This window comes from Oreochromis niloticus, linkage group LG18 (assembly GCF_001858045.2).
Source record: "Oreochromis niloticus isolate F11D_XX linkage group LG18, O_niloticus_UMD_NMBU, whole genome shotgun sequence".
NCBI classification, from domain to species: Eukaryota; Metazoa; Chordata; class Actinopteri; order Cichliformes; family Cichlidae; genus Oreochromis; species Oreochromis niloticus.
In genome coordinates, this window is record NC_031982.2 from 27,381,217 (window position 1) to 27,406,422 (window position 25,206).

Consider the following 25,206-nt stretch of genomic DNA (forward strand, 5'->3'; position numbering starts at 1 on the left):
AAGCGGTGAACAGGCCCCTCGGACCCTTGAGCAGAGACAGGCTGCTGGCCGGGCTCTCCAGAACCCCCAGCGGATGAGGCAGACGGCGACGTGGAAGCTGCGGAGTGCTGGATTGGCTCAGTCGAGCCTCCAGCAGGAGCTGATGCAGGGCCAGAAGGTATTGAGACCCCTCGCTGAATATGTAGCTGAGTGGCAGACTGGATGGGCGACAGAGCTATGGGGACTGAAGTGAGGGCGACAGAGCCACTGGGGACTGAACTGAGGGCGACAGAGCCACTGGGGCAGGGCTCTAGAGTGCGACCAAATTTTTCAGTGGTGCGACTAAAAAAAAAATATTTGGTCGCACCGGTGCGACCAAATATATTCGGGTAACAAAAAAACAAAAAAAATCTCTGCAACTCTCCGTGTGGTCAACAACAGACACACATTATGCCCCTATCGTGGACTAAACCAATCAGAGATAGTCAGGGGCGGGACCTCTCTGATTGGCCGTGGTCCAGTTGAAAGTGCAGGTGGAAGAGAGAGGTGAGTAGCTTGAATAAAGCGATATCAATTCATTAACGGATTCCACACAAAGACGTAAAGACAGAGCGGACCCGACGCATCAGAATCAACTTTGTCTTTCTCGGCTTTCTCACCCCACGGCCTGAACACGGACACACTGTCGGAGCTTAGCGATTCTGATGCGTCGGGTCCGCGCTGTGTTTCTGTCTTTTTTGCGCTAGATTCTGAGCTGCAGGTTTTGTCTCTCCAACCAAAATTCGCCGAGCCAGCAGCAAAAGAAGCAGCAAACTACGCTTCACATTTGATCAATGTCGTCATGAATTCCCTCTGAGTTTTGCTGTTTTGCTTCCACCACGATAAAAATCACACTTCATGCACAGCTCCCTCTCTCTCTGTACTTCAAGAACAGTTTCCCATCTCAAATCTCTGTTTTCTGCACTATCCATTCTCTTATTACCCACCAGTCTACCGTTGTTCACAGTGCTGTCGGCCGCTGTCATTTTCTTTTCTTTTTTTCACTTAAATGACCTCGGACAAGAAAGCCTAATTTCTGCTGTTCAATACTGAAGAAATTTAAACTTCTGAAAATTATGCAAAATTGCAGAATATTGCAGAATATTTTTAAGGTTATCTGCTATAAAACGCCAGACCAGGAAAATCTCCTTCATGTTTTTCTGTGTTTTATTCTCAGTTACTTTGACACAAAGGCATCTGCTGTGATGTTCACAATTCTGATGAAGTCTCATGTGTATCAGTACTGATAAATGATCAGAATTATAATATTTCTGACTGTCTGAGGCTAAATTGAATCGAATCAGGACTTTGAGAACCAGAATCGAATGGATTATAGAAATCAGTGATGATACCCAGCCCCAGTGAGCAGCCTAGGCCTGACAGAAGTGGATGTAGCTGTGGGTAATAAGAAAAGATGAAAAGAACTATTGATAACTTTTGTGTTAAGGACTGATCCGTCTGAAATTCATAGCCAGCTCTGACACGGTGCCATCAATCTTTGAATGCTGAAAAAACAGCAGTGTATCCAGAAAACACATTATATGCTGCAATAAATGCACTGCCCAAGTGTCTCCTCTCCCCACTGCCTTTCAGCAGCAGGCAGCAGTAAACAGGTCATCAGAGGAGCCAAGATGATGATTAAGTTTAACATTTTCTACAATATTGACAAAGCAATTTAAGCTCAAGTTTGTTAGTTAATAATTTAGAAATGAATATTGTCTGTATGGACTTCCCCCCCAAAGAAAGTGCACATGTAAAACTGCGGTGTTAAGCGATGCGGTTGAAAAATTTGAGTGCGCCTAACTTTTGTGCCGGTACGCCTAAATTTTTAAAGTTGGGCGTACCGGTGCGCCCATGTCAAAAGGTTAGTCTAGAGCCCTGCACTGGGGACTGAACTGAGGGCGATTGAGCCACAGGAGACTGAACTGCATGAGGGAGAGCACAGACATGACGGGCTGGGGAAACGGAATAAAACGCAAGGAGGGGAAACCCAATAAACTAAACAACTTAGGACCGAGAAGAATACTCCAAGAATAACAAATGAACTTAACATGATACAGAAACACAAGGAAACAAAGAACGCTGGGTCAAAATGACCCAGGACCATGACACCATTTCAGACAGTGGCAGTAATATTTTGCACTGGGCAGCAAATCAGCACAACAGGATCTTCCAGAGTGACACATAAACTCTCAGTGTCCTATTTTTGGTCAATTTTTAACAGCTCTTGCCCAGCCACTGTTAATGTGATACCTTTGCAGATAGATACCCTCCCATCCCCCCATACATAAAGACTTCTGTCTAGTTAAGTAAATCTTTTCTAAGTTTTCTATGTCCGGTACAATTATTAACTCAGTTGATGAACTTGAAGCAGATTTGACCACACAGCCATTTCAAAATGTAAACAGCAATTTCAAATTTCTTTTACATTGTTTAAAATTAAACTTTTAAAAACATAGATGTGGATGAGGTCAGAAGAACGAAATCCATGACATTAATGCACAGTCACAATTAATTAAAAGCTAATAAAACTTACAAGGTGGTAACACAAGCTGTCTCGAAATAACAGTGAAACTTTTATTGATCTCTCAATGTGGTTCACAAATTACATTTGCTATAGACGCAAAGCAGTACTTCATCCACCTCCGAATAATTCTTGTGCTTATAGGTTGTCTTTTAACAAGAATATATTTTGGTAATAGCAGGACTAAAATAGAGCTAGTCTAAAACATATGATACTTATTTAATATGCTGCACTCTGCATGAATTTCTCAGCCTACTCTAAATAATTTCCTCAGGGAAGAATAAGGTATTCTGATACACCTTTCTGTACTCCTTACAGGCCAAATACCTCTTTACGAAAATAATTAATGTGGTCAAAAAGGGATATTAGGTTAAAAAGGGATATTTGGTAGCAATTAAACACTATGAAAATGCCTCACATGCATGTTTTTTGTTAAAACCAAAACTCACCAAAGAGAATGAGTCTGAAATGTTTGGCGGTTCGTGCTGTTTCTCGATGAACCTGTAACCGACCCAGAGTTTGGGCCGGTAAAACAGATTAAATGATCCTGCAAAACAGGGAAATGATGAGACAGAGACGACTGGTGAAGTTTCTCTTTGCCTCGCTTCTGCCATATTTATTTACACAATCACGTGTATTTTCAATTTGCAGCACCAACATTCTCCATATGCAACAGAAATAACAACAAAACCGTCTGTATGTTCAAGCTGCAATACCACGATCTTTACATGGGAAACAAGAATACTTCATGTGTCACTACACATGAAGTATTCAAATCATTTACACAGCTATTCTCTCTGAATGACAATTCGAAACAATATGAAATGCATGTTCAAATACATTTTTACCTCTATTTAACTTTTAACCCAAATACCTATGTATTCTGATTGTTTTAACCACCATACCAGTGTTTGGTCTTAAACCAATTTAGCTTAGTAGCTCACAAATACATGAAAGAGGCATGCGTATGCTGGCAGGCTTAGCTTTAGCTTTAACATTCTCAAAATCACTTTTTAAAACCAGTAAACAGTCATTCTTCACTGCCAACAGCATATTAACATTCATATTCACAATATCAGGATACAACAGGGAGCTTATTCAGCTAAACGTCCTGAAATAAGTGCAAAATGAAACCAAAATGGCGCCCGTGGCTGGCTAGGCTTCGGCATTTTTCCAGTCCTTCTACGTAACAAATAAACGTAACAAATAACAGGGTTTACCCACTGATTTATACCCCCACATTTAGCTGTGTTTCTTATCAATATTTTACAACCGTTTTAATATAGTTTTACCGGTTACTAACCTGCAAAACGGGGAAATGATGAGACAGAGACGACTGGTGAAGTTTCTCTTTGCCTCGCTTATGCCATATTGGAGAGGAGGACCTATTCTCAGTGTTGCCAACTCCTCAGTAAGGAAAATCGCTATTGGTTGTCCTAAAAGTCGCTAGAAGTCGCTAAATGACGTCATCACCTAATTTGCATAATTGGTCATGCTAATATAATTGTAACCTATGTTGTTGGAGAGAGAAATAACATCGTGGAAGAGACATAAAGTGAGTAAAAAACGTCCTAAATGCATTTAGAGTTTATTTAGAACTACAAATTAAATTTCTTTTAGCAATTATTGTTTTTTTTAATGTCACAATTCCAACCCTGCTCCTTCACCCGGGCTTGGACCGGCAAAAGTGATCCGAAATAGGCACTCTGGTGGAGTTACTTTGTGTGTGTGTGTTTATAAGTAGTTTTAAACCTTGTGATCCACAAAACAGCATAAGAGTAAAAGAGTGAAAGAAGAACTGACTGTGTTATAGCACCCGCTGCTTGTTGAGAGTAAAAGCGATACGCGCTTTCACGTCTTTTTTTTAGCGACTTTTTAAAGAAAAAAAGTCGCTAGGGGGTCTGAAAACTCGCTAAATATAGCGACAAAGTCGCTAAGTTGGCAACACTGCCTATTCTGTCTCACTGAGCAATGCGCCACCCGGAGGCCGGGGGGTGCAACTACCTTTTACACATAGTTCATTTCGGTGACAAATCTCTCATTTTTAACAAGTACTACTTCTAATGGGATCACACATTAGGGTGTCACACGCTCCCTGACAAATGGAAATGGCTCCTGACATTCAAAAATACCAAAATTTTCAAAAAGTAATACAGTCAAATACTCAACATGGCATATGTACAGGGTAAGTATATGGCCCAACTGGATAAGGCACACAAGATGCAAACCCTGGGCTAAATGGTACAAAAGGTGTTGGTGTCCACGGCTGGTATGGAAAGAATGGCGCAGCTAGTGCAGATACTATGGCCTGTGGCTGTAGAGCCGGTTCTCCCAGTGACTCATAAGTAAACACTTGTCTAGGTCTCCTTTCTCGGGCTGACCTTCTTAACTCAGTCTGTGGGTCACCTGCTGGTATCTGTGGCAGCGCTTGCCCGGGTAAAGTGAACCTTTCACCTTCTTCTTCCAGACAATCCGGCTGTGCCTGTAACTCAGGGACAGGGGGCATCTGACTGTCTCTTCCTGTCTGTTCATGTTCGCTGGAGGTTCTCGCTCTCTCACTGTCTCTAGATGGTAACAGAAAGCGGTTCCTTTGGTCCTCAGGGCCTTGGCTTGTTGGGGGTACGCCAGATTGACTATAATGGATGTCTCTTTCAACATGTCCCACCTCTCTGGGGAACCTAAACCAGTACCCTCCTGCATCCTCATCAGATTCTGAGTCACTAGAATCACCTTTCTGTCTGTTTTGGTTGCTTAACTTAGTTTTTCTCTGTCTAATCGGTTTTTCAGGTGCTTGCTCAGATCTCGGAGGCGGAGCCTCAACTGGGAGGTCGTTAACAAGTAAAAGCAGGTTATGGTGTAGGACCCTGGTCTTACTTCCATCACTGCCCTCAGAATAGACTGCATAAACTGGATTATCACCTATTTGCCTTTTAACCAAATAAATGGTTTTCTCCCAGTAAGATCGAAGTTTCCCTGGTCCTCCACGTTCACTACAGTTTCTTACGAGGACCCTATCACCAGGCTGTAAGACCACACCCCTCAGCTTTTTTTTTTTTTTTTGCCCACCTGTCAGTGTAGCTTTTGTGTGACATTATCTGTTTCTCCCCTACTAGACCAAATAGAATGTCTACAGGAAGGTGCAGGTGATGCCCAAACAGTAGAAAATGGGGGGAAAAGCCTGTGGATTCATGGCGCGTATAGTTGTAAGCGTGAACTATGTGTGGCAAATGATCCTTCCAATTCCCCTTTTCTTTTTCACCGTTCTTAACATTTGTAAGAGCGTCCTGTTAAACCTCTCAGCATGATTACCTTGAGGATGTTATGGGTATGTTCTCGAGTGTCCAGTACCTGATTTCTCCCTCGGTGTCTTGAAAAGTTCATTTTCAAACTCGCGCCCTTGGTCGTGATGGAGTCGTGCTGGGTACCCAAAGCGCGGAATGAACTCTCCAAAGATTCGCTCAGCTGCTGTCTTCCCAGACTTGTTTTTGGTTGGGTACGCCTGGGCAAACCTGGTGAAGTGGTCCACGACGACAAGAATGTATTCATATCCCCCCTGGCTGGGCTCCAGGTGGAGATAGTTGATGCAGACCAGATCCAAAGGCGAGGTGGATGTGATGGTGCCCATTGGAGCACGTACTTGGGTTGTTGGTTTCTTGCTAATGATACATCGGCACTTCCTGGTAACATAGCTTTCTATGTCCTGTTTCATGTACGGCCAGTAGAACCTCTCTCTCGCCAGTGCCAGTACTCTCTCTGTGCCGATATGTCCCATGTTGTCATGCAGGTGCTTTAACACCGTCTCTTTGTACTTGGCGAGGAGGATTACTTGTTGCCTTTCACCTGTCTGTCTATACATTAGTCCGTTTTTGAAATGTAATTTGTTCCACTCCTGCAACATTTTCCTCATTGTTTTAGTCACTGTTTCTCTGATGTCATTTGTTAAGACTGTCATTTTCTCCTTTAGCCTCATTATTTCTCCAACCGTTTTGTCTTCTCTTTGTGCTTGAGCTAGCTTATCTTGGTCAATTGCAGGAAAAACTGGATGTGGCTCCTGGGCTGCATTTTCAGCAAGAGTTAGGGCAGCAATCCATGCAACATCACTTTCTCGAGCTGCTCTAGCCCCACCCCAGGCTGCTTGGACCACCTCAGATGATAACTCCTCAGTGCACTCACTCACATACATGTCAATGTTAAGGGGCAGACGGGACAACGTGTCAGCATCAACATTGGCCCGGCCAGGCCTGTATTTGATCTCAAAGTGAAAGTCTGACAGTTCCCCGACCCAGCGATGGCCCACGGCATTAAGCTTGGCAGTACTCATAACGTAGGTCAATGGATTATTATCTGTATATATAGTAAAATGTGGAGCATAGTACAGATAGTCCCTAAAACGCTCACACACTGCCCACTTAAGTGCCAGAAATTCTAGCTTGCCGCTATGGAGACGATAGTTCTTTTCTGCTGGTGACAATGTCCTGGACCCATACGCTATTACCCGTAATTTTCCATCCTGGCGCTGGTAGAGAACAGCACCGAGGCCCTGTTCTGAGGCATCTGTGTGGAGGCAGAATGGTGAGTTAAAATCAGTGTTGGGCAAGTTACTTTGAAATAGTAATTCAATTATAGTTACTAGTTACTACTTCAAAAAAGTAACTGAGTTAGTAACTGAGTTACAATATTCTAAAAGTAATTAATTACTTGGAAAAGTAACTATTGCGTTACTTAAAAAAAAAAACAAAGAACGTTTAACCCCCTGGGGTCCAGGGTATAATTGGCCATTTTTTTACTACTCTTGATTTTCTCTCCACATTTTACCTTTAAAAACTATTTACTTTGCCTTGTTTGGTATCATTCTTTTTAGCGCAACCTCACGTGCCTGAATTTACAGTTCTGTTTTCATTTTGACATACTGTATAACCAGAATTGATCTAAAATCAGACAAAAAACATAAAATCACAGTAGAAAAAGTTATATTTTTACTGTAACAACCATAAACATGTTTAATGAATCATATTTCATAACTTCAAATGCAAATATTAATTGTCAATTTTAAAATCCTATGCACAAGTTTTGCAAACAACAAAGTTATTTGCATCCATTTACCTTTTACCGTTTTTTTAAATAACCATTTCAAACTATTTAAAGAACAATCAGCTGTTCTTCAATAAGATGCCACACAAATTATTTGTGCCACTCCAAAAAAATAATTTCTGTTCACTACAAAGGAGAACATCACAGCCTGATACCTGCAGGTCTGACAGCAGCAGGTGTATCACTCCTGTTTCTACCTGGAGACAGCAGTCGCCTCATTGTTCTGACACACAACACAAAACTATCCACAACACTACACACTAACTACACAAGACAACACATTAACTACACACTCCAAACACGCTAAACGTCACAAATCTCACATCTCAAAACTCGCTCTCTCTCTTTTCCTGCTCTCTCTCTTTCTCTCTCTCCCTCTCTCTCTCCCTCTCTTTCTCTCTCTCTCTTTCTCTCGCCGTCACTCCTAAAACTTTTTTTTGTTTTGTTTTTTTGCTCATAAGCAGAGAGTGCTTGCTAGCGCTAACGTGGCGAAACTATTGAGGAAAAAACGCCGCGTATATATTGTTTATCATATCTGGTTTTACGTGGTCTATCAACACAATTTAAAAACTGGTACCTTGTTGCTTTGTCTTTAAGTGGTCATGTGATCGGCTTACCACGACTACTCTATTCTTCCTCAGTCAAACAGCAGCACTCGATTGTTTTGCCTCCTTAGCTCCAGGTGTTGTGCTAGACAGTGATCGTGATTACCATCCGCGGGAGCGCGCAGCTGCTTAAAGCTGTAGCGTCCAGATTACTTACAGCTACTTCCGTGCAGCTGATATAAGATGCGGTAAGCTGAACACAGCTTCAACCGTCTGTTTGTTGAAAAATAGTAACGGACCGCGTTACCTTGTTAGTAACTGTAACGCCGTTGTAACGATAGGAATAGTAATTAGTTAGATTACTCGTTACTGAAAAAAGTAACGCCGTTAGTAACGCCGTTACTTGTAACGCCGTTATTCCCATCACTGGTTAAAATCTGGGTAGGCCAAAACTGGGGGACTCGTCAGCATGGTAATTAGGTGTTCAAGTACATGCTGGTGTTCACTAGTCCATTCAATGGGGGCCCTAGATGACAACTGAAGACCTTTAGTCTTCAGTTGGCGCGATGGGAAGGTTGGCATATCCGATTTAACTTTTAACAGTTCATAGATAGGTTTTGCAATCCTCGAAAAGTCTTGGACGTAGCTTCTGTAGTAGCTTAAGAAGCCAAGTAGAAGCCTTATATCACCAACTGTTTGAGGTGTCTTAGTTTTTAGGGATTCTACTGCCTCTAAGTCCTTTGGATCAATCCTTACTCCTTCTGCAGATACAAGGCGGCCAACATACCTTACTTCTTTGCGAAACAGTTCGCATTTTTCGGGTCTTAGCTTTACTCCGTGCCTCTGAAGTGCTCTTAAAACTTGTCTCACACCTTCAACATGCTCTTCAAATGTTGGTGCATAGCATAAAATGTCGTCCAGGTATGGGATACAACAATTGTCCCTGAGTGAATCTAACATCTCCTCCATGCTTCTTTGAAAAGCCACAGGTGCATTGGAGAGGCCGAAGGGTATTCATACCCACTCATAAAGGCCCCAGGGGGTGACGAATGCTGTGAGGTGACGTGAGCCCTCCACCATGAAGCCCTGGTGGTACGCCTTTCCCTGATCAAGGATACTGAACCATGAATGCCCCCCCAGAGTGTCGGTCAGGTCTTAGATCCGAGGAAGAGGGTGTTTATCCGGGATGGTCTTCTGGTTCAGCAGACGGTAGTCTATACAAATGCGTAACGAGCCGTCTGTATAACTGTATATCTCAGATTTCTGTATAGTTTTTATTTCATATTTATATCCTGTTCATAGCCTGTACATAGCTTGTACTCACTACAGCCTGTACATACTTATAGTTATAGAATATTCATAACATACTTCACACTGTGTACATTATAACATACCATAATAGACCCATTTCTGTAATATACTTACACATCTATATTATTGCTAATATATATTGTAATATATCTATATCACGGATAAAGCACTTTCTGGATGGATGCAAACTGCATTTCGTTGCCCTGTACCTGTGACATGTGCAATGACAATAAAGTTGAATTCTATTCTTTTCTATTCTTTTTTCCGGACACAGACGACTGGAGCAGCATACGGTGACCTGGATTTAACAATCCACCCCTTGGCCAGGAGGTCCTGAATGTACTCCTTCACTTCAGAGAACAAAGGCTTTGGGACAGAGGAGTAGGCTCTCTGCACTGGGATGTCATCTTTGAGGTTGAGTGACATGTGCAAACTAGGAATACAACCAATATCATGAGCATCTTTAGCGAAAGCTCCTGACTCCTCCCATTACATCTTTTCCACAATGTCTTGCTGCTGTTTCTCAAGATGGCCTAGATCTACTGGTGGCTGCCACAAAGTTCTAGGGCAGTGGTTCCCAAACTTTTTTTTGCCAGGCCCCCCTTTTTTACAAGAAAAATGTTCGCGCCCCCCCACCTACCCCCCGCACAAACACATCCTCCAAACACACACACCCATATTTTGTTTACAAACTCCATTGCGGTTTATTTCACACCTCAAACATTTAGTAAACAATTAAGCAAATACAAGTAAACGGCAATAAATTACAGGTAGTAATAAAATATACTACTAACTCTTTTACGCTACGTCCACAACTACACGGGTATTTTTGAAAACTCAGCTGTTTCTATGCGTTTGGGCTTTTCGTCCACACGTAAACGGCGTTGCGATTCACCGAAAACGGAGATTATTTAAAACTCCTTTTTTGCGTTTACGTGTGGACGAGGAATACAGAGTTCGTCATGCAACGTCAAAGGCATGTGCCTTTTTTCATGTCACGCTGTGCGCCACGTTATTGTTTACATGAGATGAATTGCAGAATGGCAGATAGAGACAAAATACTGTTAATCTGACTATCTGCAGGTTTTACACGCTTACATATACACACGCAGTTACTGTCCCTCCATTTAGAAAGGCAGAGGCGTCACGGTGTAATTATTTTACGTGTAGTTGTTTTTTTTCCTGTGTAATAATATTCAACATTGCTATCAATACATTTTTCAAAAAAATGCCTCTCTGTGGAAAATGGGTTTAAACACATAAACAGCTGTGGGATACTGTTTGTCCGTGATTTGAACCGGGGGGAACAAATTACGGCAGGATCAGCCTGATATTATTTGTATCCCACTGTAACTTTACTGCATAAAGAGCTAACATCATGCACATTCTTGATTTTTAGTTCACAAACACTTCTTGTAATAACTAACTACTCCTGACATTTTGGACCAAAATGTCAGGAGTAGTTAGTTATTACAAGAAGTGTTTGTGAACTAAAAATCAAGAATGTGGGATACTGTTTGTCCGTGATTTGGAGAGCACAGCGCATGCTCCCGACGCAGGGAAAATAATTTTGCAGGGGAGACCTACCTTGGCACTTGTGCAGGTGAAGCCAAAGGGAAGATATGCTTCACCATATTTTCTAGTCTTTGGCTTGGAAGGAAGTTGGTTTGGAAACATATTTGGCAATGCTTCATCTCCTGCTTTGCGTTTGTGTGGGAGCCCCGTCAAAAACCTGTCCACAGTGTCCAAGCGCTCTGTTTTTTTTCTTTTTCTTTTCATACCGCACCCCCCCTGCAATGGTTCTGCGCCCCCCCTAGGGGGTGGGCCCCACACTTTGGGAACCTCTGTTCTAGGGGAACCTGTCTCTGCCTGACAAACAGTAGTTGCCTCTACTTTAGCGTCGCTTTCAATGGGTGAATCTGTCTCTATCACCTTCTTAATTGCCTGGACGCTACCAATAGTGGTCTTTCTTGATAGAACAATGTCATGTCTAGTGTGGTTTTCTACAGGCACAGCTACATAAGGTAGTTTGCTGGGCTGGATCTCTAAGAGTCCCTCTCCTAGTCCTAACTGCTGCAACTGGACAGAACTCTCTTCAGGCTCGAACAAGACTAAATGTTCACTTGGGTCAAGCTGTGGTGGGACTTTACACTTTACCCACGTTGTGCTGCCAGCAGGAATTACTGTGTCTCTGTAACCCACCCTCAAGCGCCCCTGAGCTGTGTTCTCCTGATGTGTCTGGATGAAATGTACCATTCCCTGTGCTTCATCGACTGGAATAGACAGTGCACCCCCAAGTAGCTTAGCCAAGTTAGAAGCAGCCTGTGCTGGGCTTCCCTGGATTAACACTTCCACCACATTGAACCCTATGAGTGGTGTGTCTAAAGACACTGAGCTAATTAGAAATGGCACGTTCATGGAAAGTTCTGGGTCTTCATTGCCTGATAAATTTACAGTTAATATTACCCACCCATCAAATGGAAGAGATTCCCCATTAACTGCATAAATCTTTGGCACTTTCCCATAGTCAGTTAACTCTATGAGCTCTGCTATCGGACGAACATTGACATCTGGAATGTATTTATTTTTCCAAGCTTGGTCTATCAAGCTAACCTGAGCCCCTGTATCTACAAGAGCGGTCACAGTTAACCCATTAAGAAGGCATTTTGTTGTTGCTTTTTTTCCTATTAGTCTTACTATTGGCTCTCTGTTGCTTACAGCAGTTTTTAGTGGCTCATTTTTGCTCTTCTTGGATTTCTGTCTCTTGAGTTTAGCTTGGTGCACTTTTGTGTTGTCACATGATTCAGTCTCTGTGTCAAGGTGGGACTCAGATGTTGTCCCGGTCACAGCTGGTCCCTCCGCAGCAACCGGCCCTCGTTTCCCAGCTGCTTTGGACGTTTGAGGCAGCCAATTGCTCTATGGCCTTCTTCGCCGCATGAGAAGCAGTGGTTACAGTTTTTAGAGCCCACCTGTGAACATGTAGAACATGCATAAAGTCTCTCAGTCTTTGTTGCAGCTGGTCTAGCTGTACTGCTAGAAGACTCTTTCTTCATTTTTTCTGCGAGTGAAACTACTACTCTAGTGAGTGCATCAGTCTTCTCTTCCAGTTGCTTTACTGTGTCGGCTGTTGACTTTTGGTCTGCAACCTCTCTCTTTGTTAGTTTGGCTTTCCCTTGATCCACATGGGCAACATGAGCACTGAACTGTTTTGCTCGGGGTGTGGAACCTAATCTCCGGTGATGCTCAGATTCTTCACTGGTCACTTTCATTGCATGTTTCAGAATCATCTCATCTGTCACTGACTGATTCGCCAGCAAGGGCTTCAGCTCTCTTCTGATATCATTGTCCTTATGTCCGATCCCCTGATAAACTGTGTGCAAGAAGACACCTTGAACTGTTTCTGGGGTATATTTAATCTCAGAATCAGTCTTTTTGGACTCAAAAAGAACTCTTTGTTTTAGGCCAATTATGCGGTAGAGAAATTGCTGTGTTGTTTCATTTTCTCTCTGTTTGGCACAAATCAGCTCCTGGAACAGCTCTGTACTACTCCTTTCTCCAAGATGGGACTGCAGGAATCCTTTTAACCCGGCAACTCTCATGTCATCTTTATTAACTAACATGTCGTTGAAACTGCCTGGTTTAATTATTTTTGACACCCCTCTAACAATCTCAGATTCTGTAAAATTCTCTTTTAGACCCTCCTCTATCTGCCTACACACACTGTTGTAGCTGATGTCTGACATGTGATCTCCTACTTGGCCTCCCTGAACCTTAAACTCACGTCTCGGAAGATAAGGTAGGTCTTTGAGGGAAACTACAGGGCTGGGGGGAGGTCTAACATTACTTTGTGAGGTGAATTGTTCTTGGGCTTGTTGTAGTGCAGGAGTTTTTACTAAACCTTGCAATGTCCTACCAACCTTCTCATAGTCGGAAATCATTTTAAGGAGTTCTTCTTGTGGGATGTTAAGGCTAGAGTTAGACTGATCCATGTTTACTTGAGCTGCATTGAACTGGCTGGGCTCTGAGATAGGGTGGGGTGCACGGTCTGGCGTCTGTGTTTCCACATCTGTCTCCACTGCACTGGTCTGGTTGTCGGTAGGATTCAGAAGTTCACCTACCATGTCCTTTAACGCCAACAATTCCCCCATCCCACTGTCCTCAGCTTTTAACATTGCCTCACTGTAGATGAAGGAGTTGATGTACTCGAAGCTTCCTTCTGCGTCATCACTTGACAGTTCTGACAGATCCTTGCCTGGTACTGGACCCACCTTTGCAGCAATCTCAAAAAGTTGATCCGGCGTCAGCGCGAAAAGGCCCTTCCTGATGTCCCACACCAGGCTCTTCCTTACGCCGTCAGCCATGATGTCCTCCTCGTTGCTGTGCGATGGGTAATTCTAAGCTGGATCTCACCTCTGTAGTGGACAGCAGCTCCTCTGCTTTACACCAACTCTCCTTGGACCATCAGCTCCGCAGCAGGTCTTATGGATGTGTGAGGATCAGCTCCATTGATGATGTGGAACCAATCCCCGTACGGGCCACCAAGAATCTGTAACCGACCCAGAGTTTGGGCCGGTAAAACAGATTAAATGATCCTGCAAAACAGGGAAATGATGAGACAGAGACGACTGGTGAAGTTTCTCTTTGCCTCGCTTCTGCCATATTTATTTACACAATCACGTGTATTTTCAATTTGCAGCACCAACATTCTCCATATGCAACAGAAATAACAACAAAACCGTCTGTATGTTCAAGCTGCAATACCACGATCTTTACATGGGAAACAAGAATACTTCACGTGTAGTGACCTTCAAATCATTTACACAGCTATTCTCTCTGAATGACAATTCGAAACAATATGAAATGCATGTTCAAATACATTTTTACTGCTATTTAACCCAAATACCTATGTATTCTGATTGTTTTAACCACCATACCAGTGCTTGGTCTTAAACCAATTTAGCTTAGTAGCTCACAAATACATGAAAGAGGCATGGCAGGCTTAGCTTTAGCTTTAACATTCTCAAAATCACTTTTTAAAACCAGTAAACAGTCATTCTTCACTGCCAACAGCATATTAACATTCATATTCACAATATCAGGATACAACAGGGAGCTTATTCAGCTAAACGTCCTGAAATAAGTGCAAAATGAAACCAAAATGGCGCCCGTGGCTGGCTAGGCTTCGGCATTTTTCCAGTCCTTCTACTTAACAAATAAACGTAACAAATAACAGGGTTTACCCACTGATTTATACCCCCACATTTAGCTGTGTTTCTTATCAATATTTTACAACCGTTTTAATATAGTTTTACCGGTTACTAACCTGCAAAACAGGGAAATGATGAGACAGAGGCTGTGTCCCAATTCAGGGTATGCACGCTTGAAGTACGCATTTCAAGTGCGATTACGTCACCGCCACGCAACGACGGCTGTCCCAATTCAAAGTGTACTTCAAATGCATACTCCAAATGCGCCGTCGATTTCCCCAAATATCAAGCGTGGTCCGGTGCACGCTTCGTGGCCCCATATATCCCACAATCCATAGCGCGGCGGTGGGTGTGGATAATTTTGCCGCAAAATACGGCAGAAGGGAGCGGACGAAGAGTGAACTGTCAAAACTAAGTACTGAATATGATGTCACTTATTTATGTGCGAATGTTTAAGAACATTAAAACATTACTGTTGGTCACATGTCGGCAAAGTTATGTGACATTAGTGATGTTTGTACTTTCAGCGGTAACTTGGTTTTAAAGCCTCTACTTCTAAATATGTATATAGTCGACCTTAATCTTACAGAGAATGTGATGATTTTATGGATAATTAAAGTCAGTCATATATCCACAAACACAACAAGCTGAAAGTCAGTGATGCTGCTCGGTTTGCAGTCCTGAATATGACGGCACAAGCAGGATTCACTGCCCTGTTAATGTTAGCTATGTTATATTGCTGCCTCTGTTCGGTGGTGTCGAGCCAAACGGACTTTAACGTGTGTTTGAACGAGCTGACGGTTCACTCGTTAAGCTGAAAGAAAGATGCTTTAATCACAGGAGTCACACATGTGTCCACTGGACCATCTGGGAACTCTTCTTGTTTAGCACTCGTAATAACACAAACACTAAATCCTCCTTCTCTTGTGCTGTTTTGTAGCAGTGTATACACCTGAGACTGTCACCTGTCTGTCTGTCCTGCACTCTCTCTCTCTGTTTCTTTCTCTCTGATTGTGGAATAAAAGTATGAACATGTATTTATAAGTTACACTTGTGTTTGAATCCTGCAGCTTATCACACATTTGATTTCCATGTGTGACAACTGCAAGTGTCCAGAGTGAGGACAGACTGAGGGACCCACTGCTGCACATCATCTGTGAGGCTTTGCACCCCTCATGATCCACCAGGACAAACTCAGCAGTGTGTGAGGAAGAGGAGGAGGAAGAGCCAGCAGCAGCTGACAGATGGAGAGAATAGACAGACTGTTCCCTGTTTGTGAAGGACTGCTAGAAAAGTTTACAATAACTAATTGTCTGTCCTGAATCAGTCTTGTTAGGTAATGTTCAAATAATGTTATCATTCCAGTGTTTTCAGTGTGGGAGAAAGTACTCAGGGCCTTCAAGTTACACACTATGAAAGGCAGCAACAAGTTTAATATTCAGAAACCTAAAGTATGTATCAGCAGCAGAATGGAGCTAAAAATAAATGTTTGCTTCAGTTCTATGAAGCTTTGAGTATTTTGGATTAGTAGTACTGCTGTGTTTGTTGCATCATATTGCTGTAATTGTTTATATGCTTTATATATTCTGAGGTAAGTTGATCTATAGTGTTACATCATATTCTATAAGGATGTTATGTGTTTGTATAGTTTCTGCCCAGTTTGACCCATTTAGCAGAAGTCGGCCTGTTTAAGGCTCTGATATCTATTCTGTATGACTTAAAGCAGTTATGACATGGTCTGATTTTCTCACCCAATAAAGCAGAGGTTCCCAAAGTGTGGGGCCCGCCCCCTAGGGGGGGCGCAGAGCCATTGCAGGGGGGCGCGGTATGAAAAGAAAAAAAAAAAAGAGCGCTTGGACACTGTGGACAGGTTTTTGACGGGGCTCCCACACAAACGCAAAGCAGGAGATGAAGCATCGCCAAATATGTTTCCAAACCAACTTCCTTCCAAGCCAAAGACAGGAAAATATGGTGAAGCATATCTTCCCTTTGGCTTCACCTGCACAAGTGCCAAGGTACGTCTCCCCTGCAAAATTAGTTTCCCTGCGTCGGGAGCACGCGCTCTGCTCTCCAAATCACGGACAAACAGTATCCCACATTCTTGATTTTTAGTTCACAAACACTTCTTGTAATAACTAACTACTCCTGACATTAAATGTCAGGAGTAGTTAGTTATTACAAGTTAATAACTAACTACTCCTGACATTAAATGTCAGGAGTAGTTAATAACAAGTTAATAACTAACTACTCCTGACATTAAATGTCAGGAGTAGTTAGTTATTACAAGTTAACAACTAACTACTCCTGACATTTAATGTCAGGAGTAGTTAGTTATTACAAGAAGTGTTTGTGAACTAAAAATCAAGAATGTGGGATACTGTTTGGATACTGTTTGTCACAAACACTTCTTGTAATAACTAACTACTCCTGACATTAAATGTCAGGAGTAGTTAGTTATTACAAGAAGTGTTTGTGAATTAAAAATCAAGAGCTAACATGATGTTAGCTCTTTATGCAGTAAAGTTACAGTGGGATACAAATAATATCAGGCTGATCCTGCCGTAACTTGTTCCCCCTGTTCAAATCACGGACAAACAGTATCCCACAGCTGTTTATGTGTTTAAACCCATTTTGCACAGAGAGCCATTTTTTGAAAAATGTATTGATAGCAATGTTGAATATTATTACACAGGAAAAAAAACAACTACACGTAAAATAATTACACCGTGACGCCTCTGCCTTTCTAAATGGAGGGACAGTAACTGCGTGTGTATATGTAAGCGTGTAAAACCTGCAGATAGTCAGATTAACAGTATTTTGTCTCTATCTGCCATTCTGCAATTCATCTCATGTAAACAATAACGTGGCGCACAGCGTGACGTGAAAAAAGGCACATGCCTTTTTTTTTTCTTTTTTTTTTTGTCTGTCCCATTTGGTTCTTAAGCCGTCAGAATTGTTGTCTGAAGACCAACAAGGATACCAAATGGATTTATTTTGCCAAATGGATCATCATGGCATTGCCGTATTGGTCCATTTGATCAAACTTTGTTGTTATTATTTATTTTATTTTCAGTTGTTACAGATGGGACAGACATGACTGGGGGATAGGAAAGGGAGAAAGAAAGAGAGGAAGGAAAGGAAAAACAGAAGGGGAAAAGGACAGTGAGAAAGGGCACTTATAAAGACAAAGAGAAAGAAAAAAAAAAAAAATCTCCTGGATCACCTGTTGAGAGAAAAAGAAGAGAAGACAAGCAAAAAAAACCAAACAAAAACAAAGCAACATACTAAACACAACACCATCACGTTAATCTAGCTGAGTGTGAACAGCAGTAAATACTAAATATTGAAAGTTGTTGTGCAGCACGCAGGAAAGACAGCGCACAATGTGCTTTGAAGTAGCAGCTAAGAAAGGTGTAGTTTATGCCTACGAACAGTGAACACCCGTGTGCACACCTGTGTGGATCAACGCGCTTGTATACAAAAGGTTTTCCCATGTCTGCTAGAGGGTGTGGAGGCCCATAGCCCCGTCCCCCAGGGCATGAAGCAGGCATGGAGGAGATCCAGGCTCCAGACATCCAGAGGACCCAGAGTGCGAGAGCCCAAGGAGTACCACCGGAGGGGCATCCGTGCCACCTTCCTGGGAAGGGCTGAGGAGATCCCCAGACGAGGGGGTCACCCAGTAGCCACGGAGCAGAAGCCAGAGGGGGCTGCACCGGCGTGCCCGCCGGCTCTGCACATACCTTTGACGTTGCGTGACGAACTCTGTATTCCTCGTCCACACGTAAACGCAAAAAAGGAGTTTTGAATAATCTTCGTTTTCGGTGAATCGCAACACCGTTTACGTGTGGACGAAAAGCCCAAACGCATAGAAACAGCTGAGTTTTCAAAAATACCCGTGTAGGTGTGGACGTAGCGTAAAAGAGTTAGTAGTATATTTTATTACTACCTGTAATTTATTGCCGTTTACTTGTATTTGCTTAATTGTTTACTAAATGTTTGAGGTGTGAAATAAACCGCAATGGAGTTTGTAAACAAAATATGGGTGTGTGTGTTTGGAGGATGTGTTTGTGCGGGGGGGGGGGGGGGGGGGGGGGGTGGTTAGGTGGTGGGGGGCGCGAACATTTTTCTTGTAAAAAAGGGGGGCCTGGCAAAAAAAGTTTGGGAACCACTGCAATAAAGGAATATTTCATATATCAGTCTACTCTTCATTCTATCAGAAACAGTTATCACAGCTCGTACATTTTCTTTTTACACATATATGTAAGCATTGAGCCACATTTAGTAATGCCAACATATTGAAAGAACAATGTTTGTCTCTTATATATAATACATCTGTATATACACTGTCAGAGATACTTGTCTTTGAGTGAAGATTTAAGGTGATAGGAAATATAATTAACTGCTACTTGCATCTTTGACCCAGAGTTCAAGCTCATATATACATATATACATATGTATGTATATATATATATATATATATATATATATATATATATATACATATATATATACATACACACACACACATATATATATACATATATATGTATATGACAATACATATAATATTGTCCATATTATATTAACATTACCACAGTGAGATGACTTTAGTCTCATGAATAACATTAGCTAATTATTATTTACTAACTAATCTTGAAATGACTGTTCAGTACAGAAATGAAACCCAACTATCATGTTTTACAGTCCCGTGGTCTCAACTAATCAAAGTGATGTCATGACAAAAATGAATGAACAACAAAACATTTTTCTCCTTCATTTCTGTCAAACAAAGCTGTGTGAAACATTTCTTGCAGTTGGTGTCATGGTTGCTAGGCAACCTGAACAGCGTGATGAAGGCTAGACCGTCCCATTTCACAAGCCTCTCACTTCCGCACTTCCCGTACTTGTAGTACGCACCGTACGTAGTACGCGTAGTGTGCGTACTTCAAGCGTGCAGACCCTGAATTGGGACACAGCCAGAGACGACTGGTGAAGTTTCTCTTTGCCTCGCTTCTGCCATATTGGAGAGGAGGATCTATGACCTCGCTATTCTGTCTCACTGAGCAATGCGCCACCCAGAGGCCGGGGGATGCAACTACCTTTTACACATAGTTCATTTCGGTGACAAGTACTACTTCTAATGGGATCACACATTAGGGTGTCACATACCCGTGATCTTGCAGACTTGTGATAGACCTGAGACGCAGCCCAAATAAGCCACAAATTCAAAATATGCACAAAGTAAGCGAAGTGGTGACTTGTGTGGACTTTGCCTTAAAACGCAACAGTAAACCATTAAACAGAAGTGGCTACATTGTCTCTTTGTTTTGTTTTGTTTTTCCTTCTCACATTAATTATATGGAATTGTACATATTAACTTTTACGCCTAACATTATGGAGTTAATCTGTAGGTCGGGAAATATCAATTATTAAATATATATATATAATCAGTTAAACGTTTAAATGGCATTGAAGACTACACAATCTGAGAAACTATGATACAGCCATATTTGTGAAAAATAACGGTGATTTCCAGTTCTGTTTTGTTCTGTTTTACTAGTATTAAGAACAGAAGTATAGATGAGTTTTTCCAGTAGAGGCTTTTGCACCTCTCAAATGGCTGAGGTCATGACAGATAGCATCTTTAACATGGTCAGCAGCTGGGAACATCATCTTAAATAAGAGCAAGCGTCACTCCAGAGCATGTCCACTGCAATAGTAAATTAATCTATAAACTTTAGAGACATGTTATTTTTGACTGAAAATAAAATATTTTTGATTTAACTTGAAGCTTTATTTGAACTTATAGACAATTTTAGAAGCCAGTTTTAGTTTATTATAGTCCCATGATTGTAGATTACTTTTGTTTAAAATACTACCAGCAGATTAATTTATATTACTTAGGATTTTTATTTATTTAATTTTTAGTCTGATGGTCCTGAGTAATTTTAAAATACATTTGACTATTTTCAATATGTCATATGTGTCCTGGGTCATTACTTTAATTTTCTGTGGGATGAGACAACAGGGTGAAAGTCACAGGTGAACAGAATTGTGCAGGTGAGGTACTGGAGCCTAGAACAGTATATTGTAAGACTATAGTCCTACTGTGACCTCTGTGTAGTGTCTTCTCTGGTTTGCCTGCATTCACAACAAAAAGGCAATGGTTAGAATGCTCTCTTTTAATGTCGTGGGCAATCAGCACAAGATCTCGCAGGAATCCTCCATTATTCTGAGGATTACATTTCCACTTGCAGTGTGATCGTATAGTTTTAAATTTATACAACCAAAATAGAAAAACCTCAACACCATTAACATTGCATGTTAAATTTCCCAAATGAAAGGAATATAGAAATATATTTCAAAGCTGTACATGAAACAATGTGAATTCTCTAAACAGTGTGGCACAGTCACATACCTGCATTCACAACAAAAAGGCAATGGTTAGAATGCTCTCTTTTAATGTCGTGGGCAATCCGTACAAGATCTAAATGGGAAAGCAACAACAGAGTTAGCTAACTATGCTCCCCTTTTGTTTCCTCTCTTCGCAATAAAGAAATCTCACCTAAACATGCACTCAGTTCAACATAAAGACTGGAGAAATGACCCGCAGCAAATGGTGTATAAACAACAAAAAATAATCGGGTCAGACTGTATTACTTTAACAACCTGTGATATGATTTTTCTTCCCCACCACATTTGCGCATTGCTTACCTCGCAGGAATCCTCCATTATTCTGAGGATTACCCAGAATCCCTTGCCATTTGTGAATGTTGCAGGGTGACTTTTACAACACAAGGTGGCGCCAATGTCCCATTTAGCGGGATTTAACTTCAACTCTATTTAACTATGTTACACACACACCCCTTAAATCCTGCTAAATTGGGGCATGACAAACAGAAAAACAGGAAACGTTCAATGCATAAAACATAACAGTGTGACCGTGGGAGCACAATATAGTTCAAGTCAGTTAAAAAAAATACTTTCCATATGGAATAAGGCAAGCAAGAGAGCGGCCAATTCCCCTGTCAACCCAGATATGAAAGATGCCGTATACACCTCCCATGACGTGAACATTGCTCCAAGCAGGTATTACCCAAAACGTTTTGAGTAACAGCACATTTGCAAAACGGCTAGTAATCTATCCTGAAAACATATTTCGCACAAATGAAAACAAGGAGTCAACTGTCGACACTGAATCATCAACATGTTGTTCATTCATCTCACAAATAAGACGTGTTGGAGGTTTCACAGGTCTACCTGATCTAGTACAAAGAGGTGGTGGCTGTGTACGCACCACATGGGCCTCTGTACTCAGTCGTGTGTCAGTCACAAGATCAGGGGAAAGGACATGTAGAGCATCTCCCGCCAGAAGCTGCGAGGAGGCACTCCGGGACACAACACATTCAACAGAGGGGGCAGGTGAGGGCAACTGGGAAACCACCGGGTCACACACAGCATTTGGAGCCACAGTCGAGTCTGCCTCAGAGTTTGGGATGCTCAAAGCCGCATCAAGAGAACAACCAGTATGGCCAGCCGCAGAGTCCCTATCACTCGCCTGGTCCATCTGCATGAGCCAGCGAACCGTCTTCGTCTCACCATCCTGCACATCACCTGGAAGTTCTGGTTCACCTTGTCCGCTATCAACAACCGAGGGGCAGGTCGACACCGGCAGGCATTCATTTCCTGCAGGAAGGAAAATCACAGGAAGTAGTAGGTTTCGGTGAACAACTTTTTCCCTTAGTGACACAGGGTCTCTGATGTGGTACACATTAATGTCAGGTTTCACAGATGCCACCTCAAAAACTGTGGATTCTCATTTGTCAGCGATCTTCCTCTTTCCTCTCTCACCACGATTAGCGAGCAAGACTCTGTCACCGACCAAGAGGGGCGCACCCTTAGCTTTGCGGTCATAATTCTTTGCCTGGCGGGTCTGGGCAATACGGCTGTTCTGCCCGGCAACGCGGGCAGCCTCAGACAGGTCACGCTTCAAATGGGCGACAAATTCACTGTGGTCAACAACGGCACCATCAGGGAGAACATGCTGGAAAACAACATCAACAGGCAGACGAGGAATTCTCCCAAATATGAGAAAAAAAGGTGCGAAACCTCTTGTTTCATGTTCAGTGCAATTGTAGCAGAACGTCAACATCTGAAGCATTTGCGGCCACCTGGCTTTGGATTGAGGGGGCAAAGCCCGTATCATGTTCCCCAAGGTCCTGTTGTATTGCTCAACAATACCATTCCCCATTGGGTGGTAAGGAGTGGTGTGTGATTTCTGGATGCCAGCCATGTCCAGGAGCTCCTTAATGAGTTGACTCTCAAAGTTGGCTCCTTGATCAGAGTGTATACGTCTGGGAAAGCCGTACACACAGAAAAAGTCATTCCACAGGCGGCGAGCAACCTGCTTGGCAGACTGATTCTTCCAAGGAAATGCATGCGCTAATTTGGAAAAATGGTCTGTGACAACCAAAACATCAACGCACTTCTTGTCAGTCTGTTCAGCAGTCCAGAAGTCGATGCAGACTAGCTCCATCGGTTCAGTGGTACAAATGCTCTCCAGTGTGGCACGGTCATTCGGCTCCGGGGTTTTCCCAACCACACAACGAAAACAGCTTTTCACATGATTGATGATGTCACGCTCCATCCCTGTCCAAAAGAATCTCTGCCTGGCAAGAGACAGGGTGCGGACTTGGCCCTGATGACCCACCGTATCATGGACGCCTCGGAGAACTTCAGTCTTCAGAGTGTCTGGGACAACAAACTGGTAAATCGTCATGTTCATGTTCCTGTCTTTCTTCACCTTATACAACATACCATCTTTAATCAAGAGTCTGGACCAATGTCTGAGTAACTTCATTACACCATGGGACTCGCCAGCACGTTCATGCCTGGTGGGCCTCTTGTGATGCCGGACATAAAAGAAAACTCTGCCCAAAACCTCATCTTGTTCCTGCAGGTTAGCAAGTTCACTTCTCGGTGTACAGGCAGGACGGGCAATAGTTGGGACCTGAGGGATATCAGATCTCACACCTCTCACATGGTTGATACCACCAGTGTCATGTGCAGCCAACACAGCAGAAACATCCTGTGACGAGAGAGAACCTTGAGGGTTAGCTAGGATAGTGGTAGCTTCCTCCTCAGATTGATCCACAACCAACTGGCAGTTTGCAACACACCAAAACACATCTTGCACAGTCCCATCCACCAGACCGTGCATTTGGTTCAATAGGGCAGCATAAGGTTCAGTGACTAGCCTGTGGCCTATGCATGACTGGACAAATGGCTCTCTACTCAATGCATCCGCGACAACATTTTTGGTGCCAGGGACATACTTCAGTTCAAAACTGTATGCTGCAAGCTTCGAAACCCATCGTTGCTCACATGCATCTAGGCTTGGTTAAGATGTACGTCAGTGGGTTATTGTCCGTCCACACTGTGAAGTGGCTCCCTTTCAGCCAATGGCTAAACTTGTCACAGACTGCCCACTTCAGAGCAAGAAACTCCAAACGATGCGCTGGATAGTTTAGCTGAGAGTGTGACAGGGTCTTACTGGTGAATACCACTGGTCTGGCGATCCTACTATCAGGGGGCAACTGTGAGAGGACGGCTCCAAGGCCGTCAAAGGAAGCATCAACTGCAAGGATAAAGGGTGCAGTAAAATCTGGATGGGCTAATGTGACACTATGCACAAGTTCATGTTTTGGGGCCTTGAATGCTTCCCTGCACTCATCAGTCCAGTCAGCTGGAGACAGCTTCACGTGGCCCCTTTTAAATTTAGGCTTATGGCCTCTACCTCTCTTGCGTAGCGCAGCTGGTTCAGCCACAAGATCAAACAGTGGCTTAGCTTTTGCAGAGCACCGCTCGATAAAATGATGGTAGTAGAGAACCATCCCCAGGAAGGATCTGATTTTCCTTGCACATGGTGTCACCCCGTCAGACTCCATCAGGTCTGCTTCCTGCACATTGTCTATAGCCTGCACTTTACCTGGGTCTGTGTTCACACCCTCACCACATATGATGTGTCCCAGGAACTTCGCAGAACGCTGAAGAAAGTGGCATTTCTTAGGTGAGAGCTTCAGGTTGTTGGCGGAAAGTCGTGAGAAAACCATCTGCAGACGTTCAAGAGCCACCTGTTCGGATGGGGCATAGACCATAAGGTCATCCAGATAACACAACAAGCTTGTGAAGTTCTCATCACCAAAAATGGACATCATCATTCGCATAAAAGTAGCAGGACTATTTGTCAGGCCTTGAGGCATCCTGTTATATTTATGAAGGCCAAATGGGGGAGGAGAATGCCGTGTATTTTTTGTCGTCCTCGTGGAGTCTGACATTGTAAAACCCCGATGTGAGATCCATTGTAGAAAAAACGACATTCCCACCAAGTGCTGCGAGGGCGTCTGACTGATGAGGCAATGGATGTGCATCCTTAACTGTTCTTGCATTTAACCATCTAAAGTCATTGCATATGCGCAGGTCACCATTTGGCTTAACAACTAAGACAAGG

The 25,206-nt window shown here is 42.8% G+C and overlaps 2 protein-coding genes across 2 annotated transcripts in view; both read right to left on the reverse strand.

Moving 5' to 3' along the window:
- Positions 1-25,206, reverse strand: part of LOC106097657 (acyl-coenzyme A thioesterase 5) — a 56,453-nt gene that overhangs the window by 26,923 nt on the left and 4,324 nt on the right. The window lies entirely within an intron of this gene.
- Positions 4,390-9,481, reverse strand: LOC106098395 (retrovirus-related Pol polyprotein from transposon 412). The gene is made up of 2 exons (XM_025900389.1): positions 8,617-9,481; positions 4,390-7,127 (listed from the first exon to the last, which is right to left on the reverse strand). Exons 1-2 carry the CDS (start codon positions 9,145-9,147, stop codon positions 5,862-5,864), a joined length of 1,797 nt encoding a protein of 598 aa, XP_025756174.1. The 5' UTR covers positions 9,148-9,481; the 3' UTR covers positions 4,390-5,861.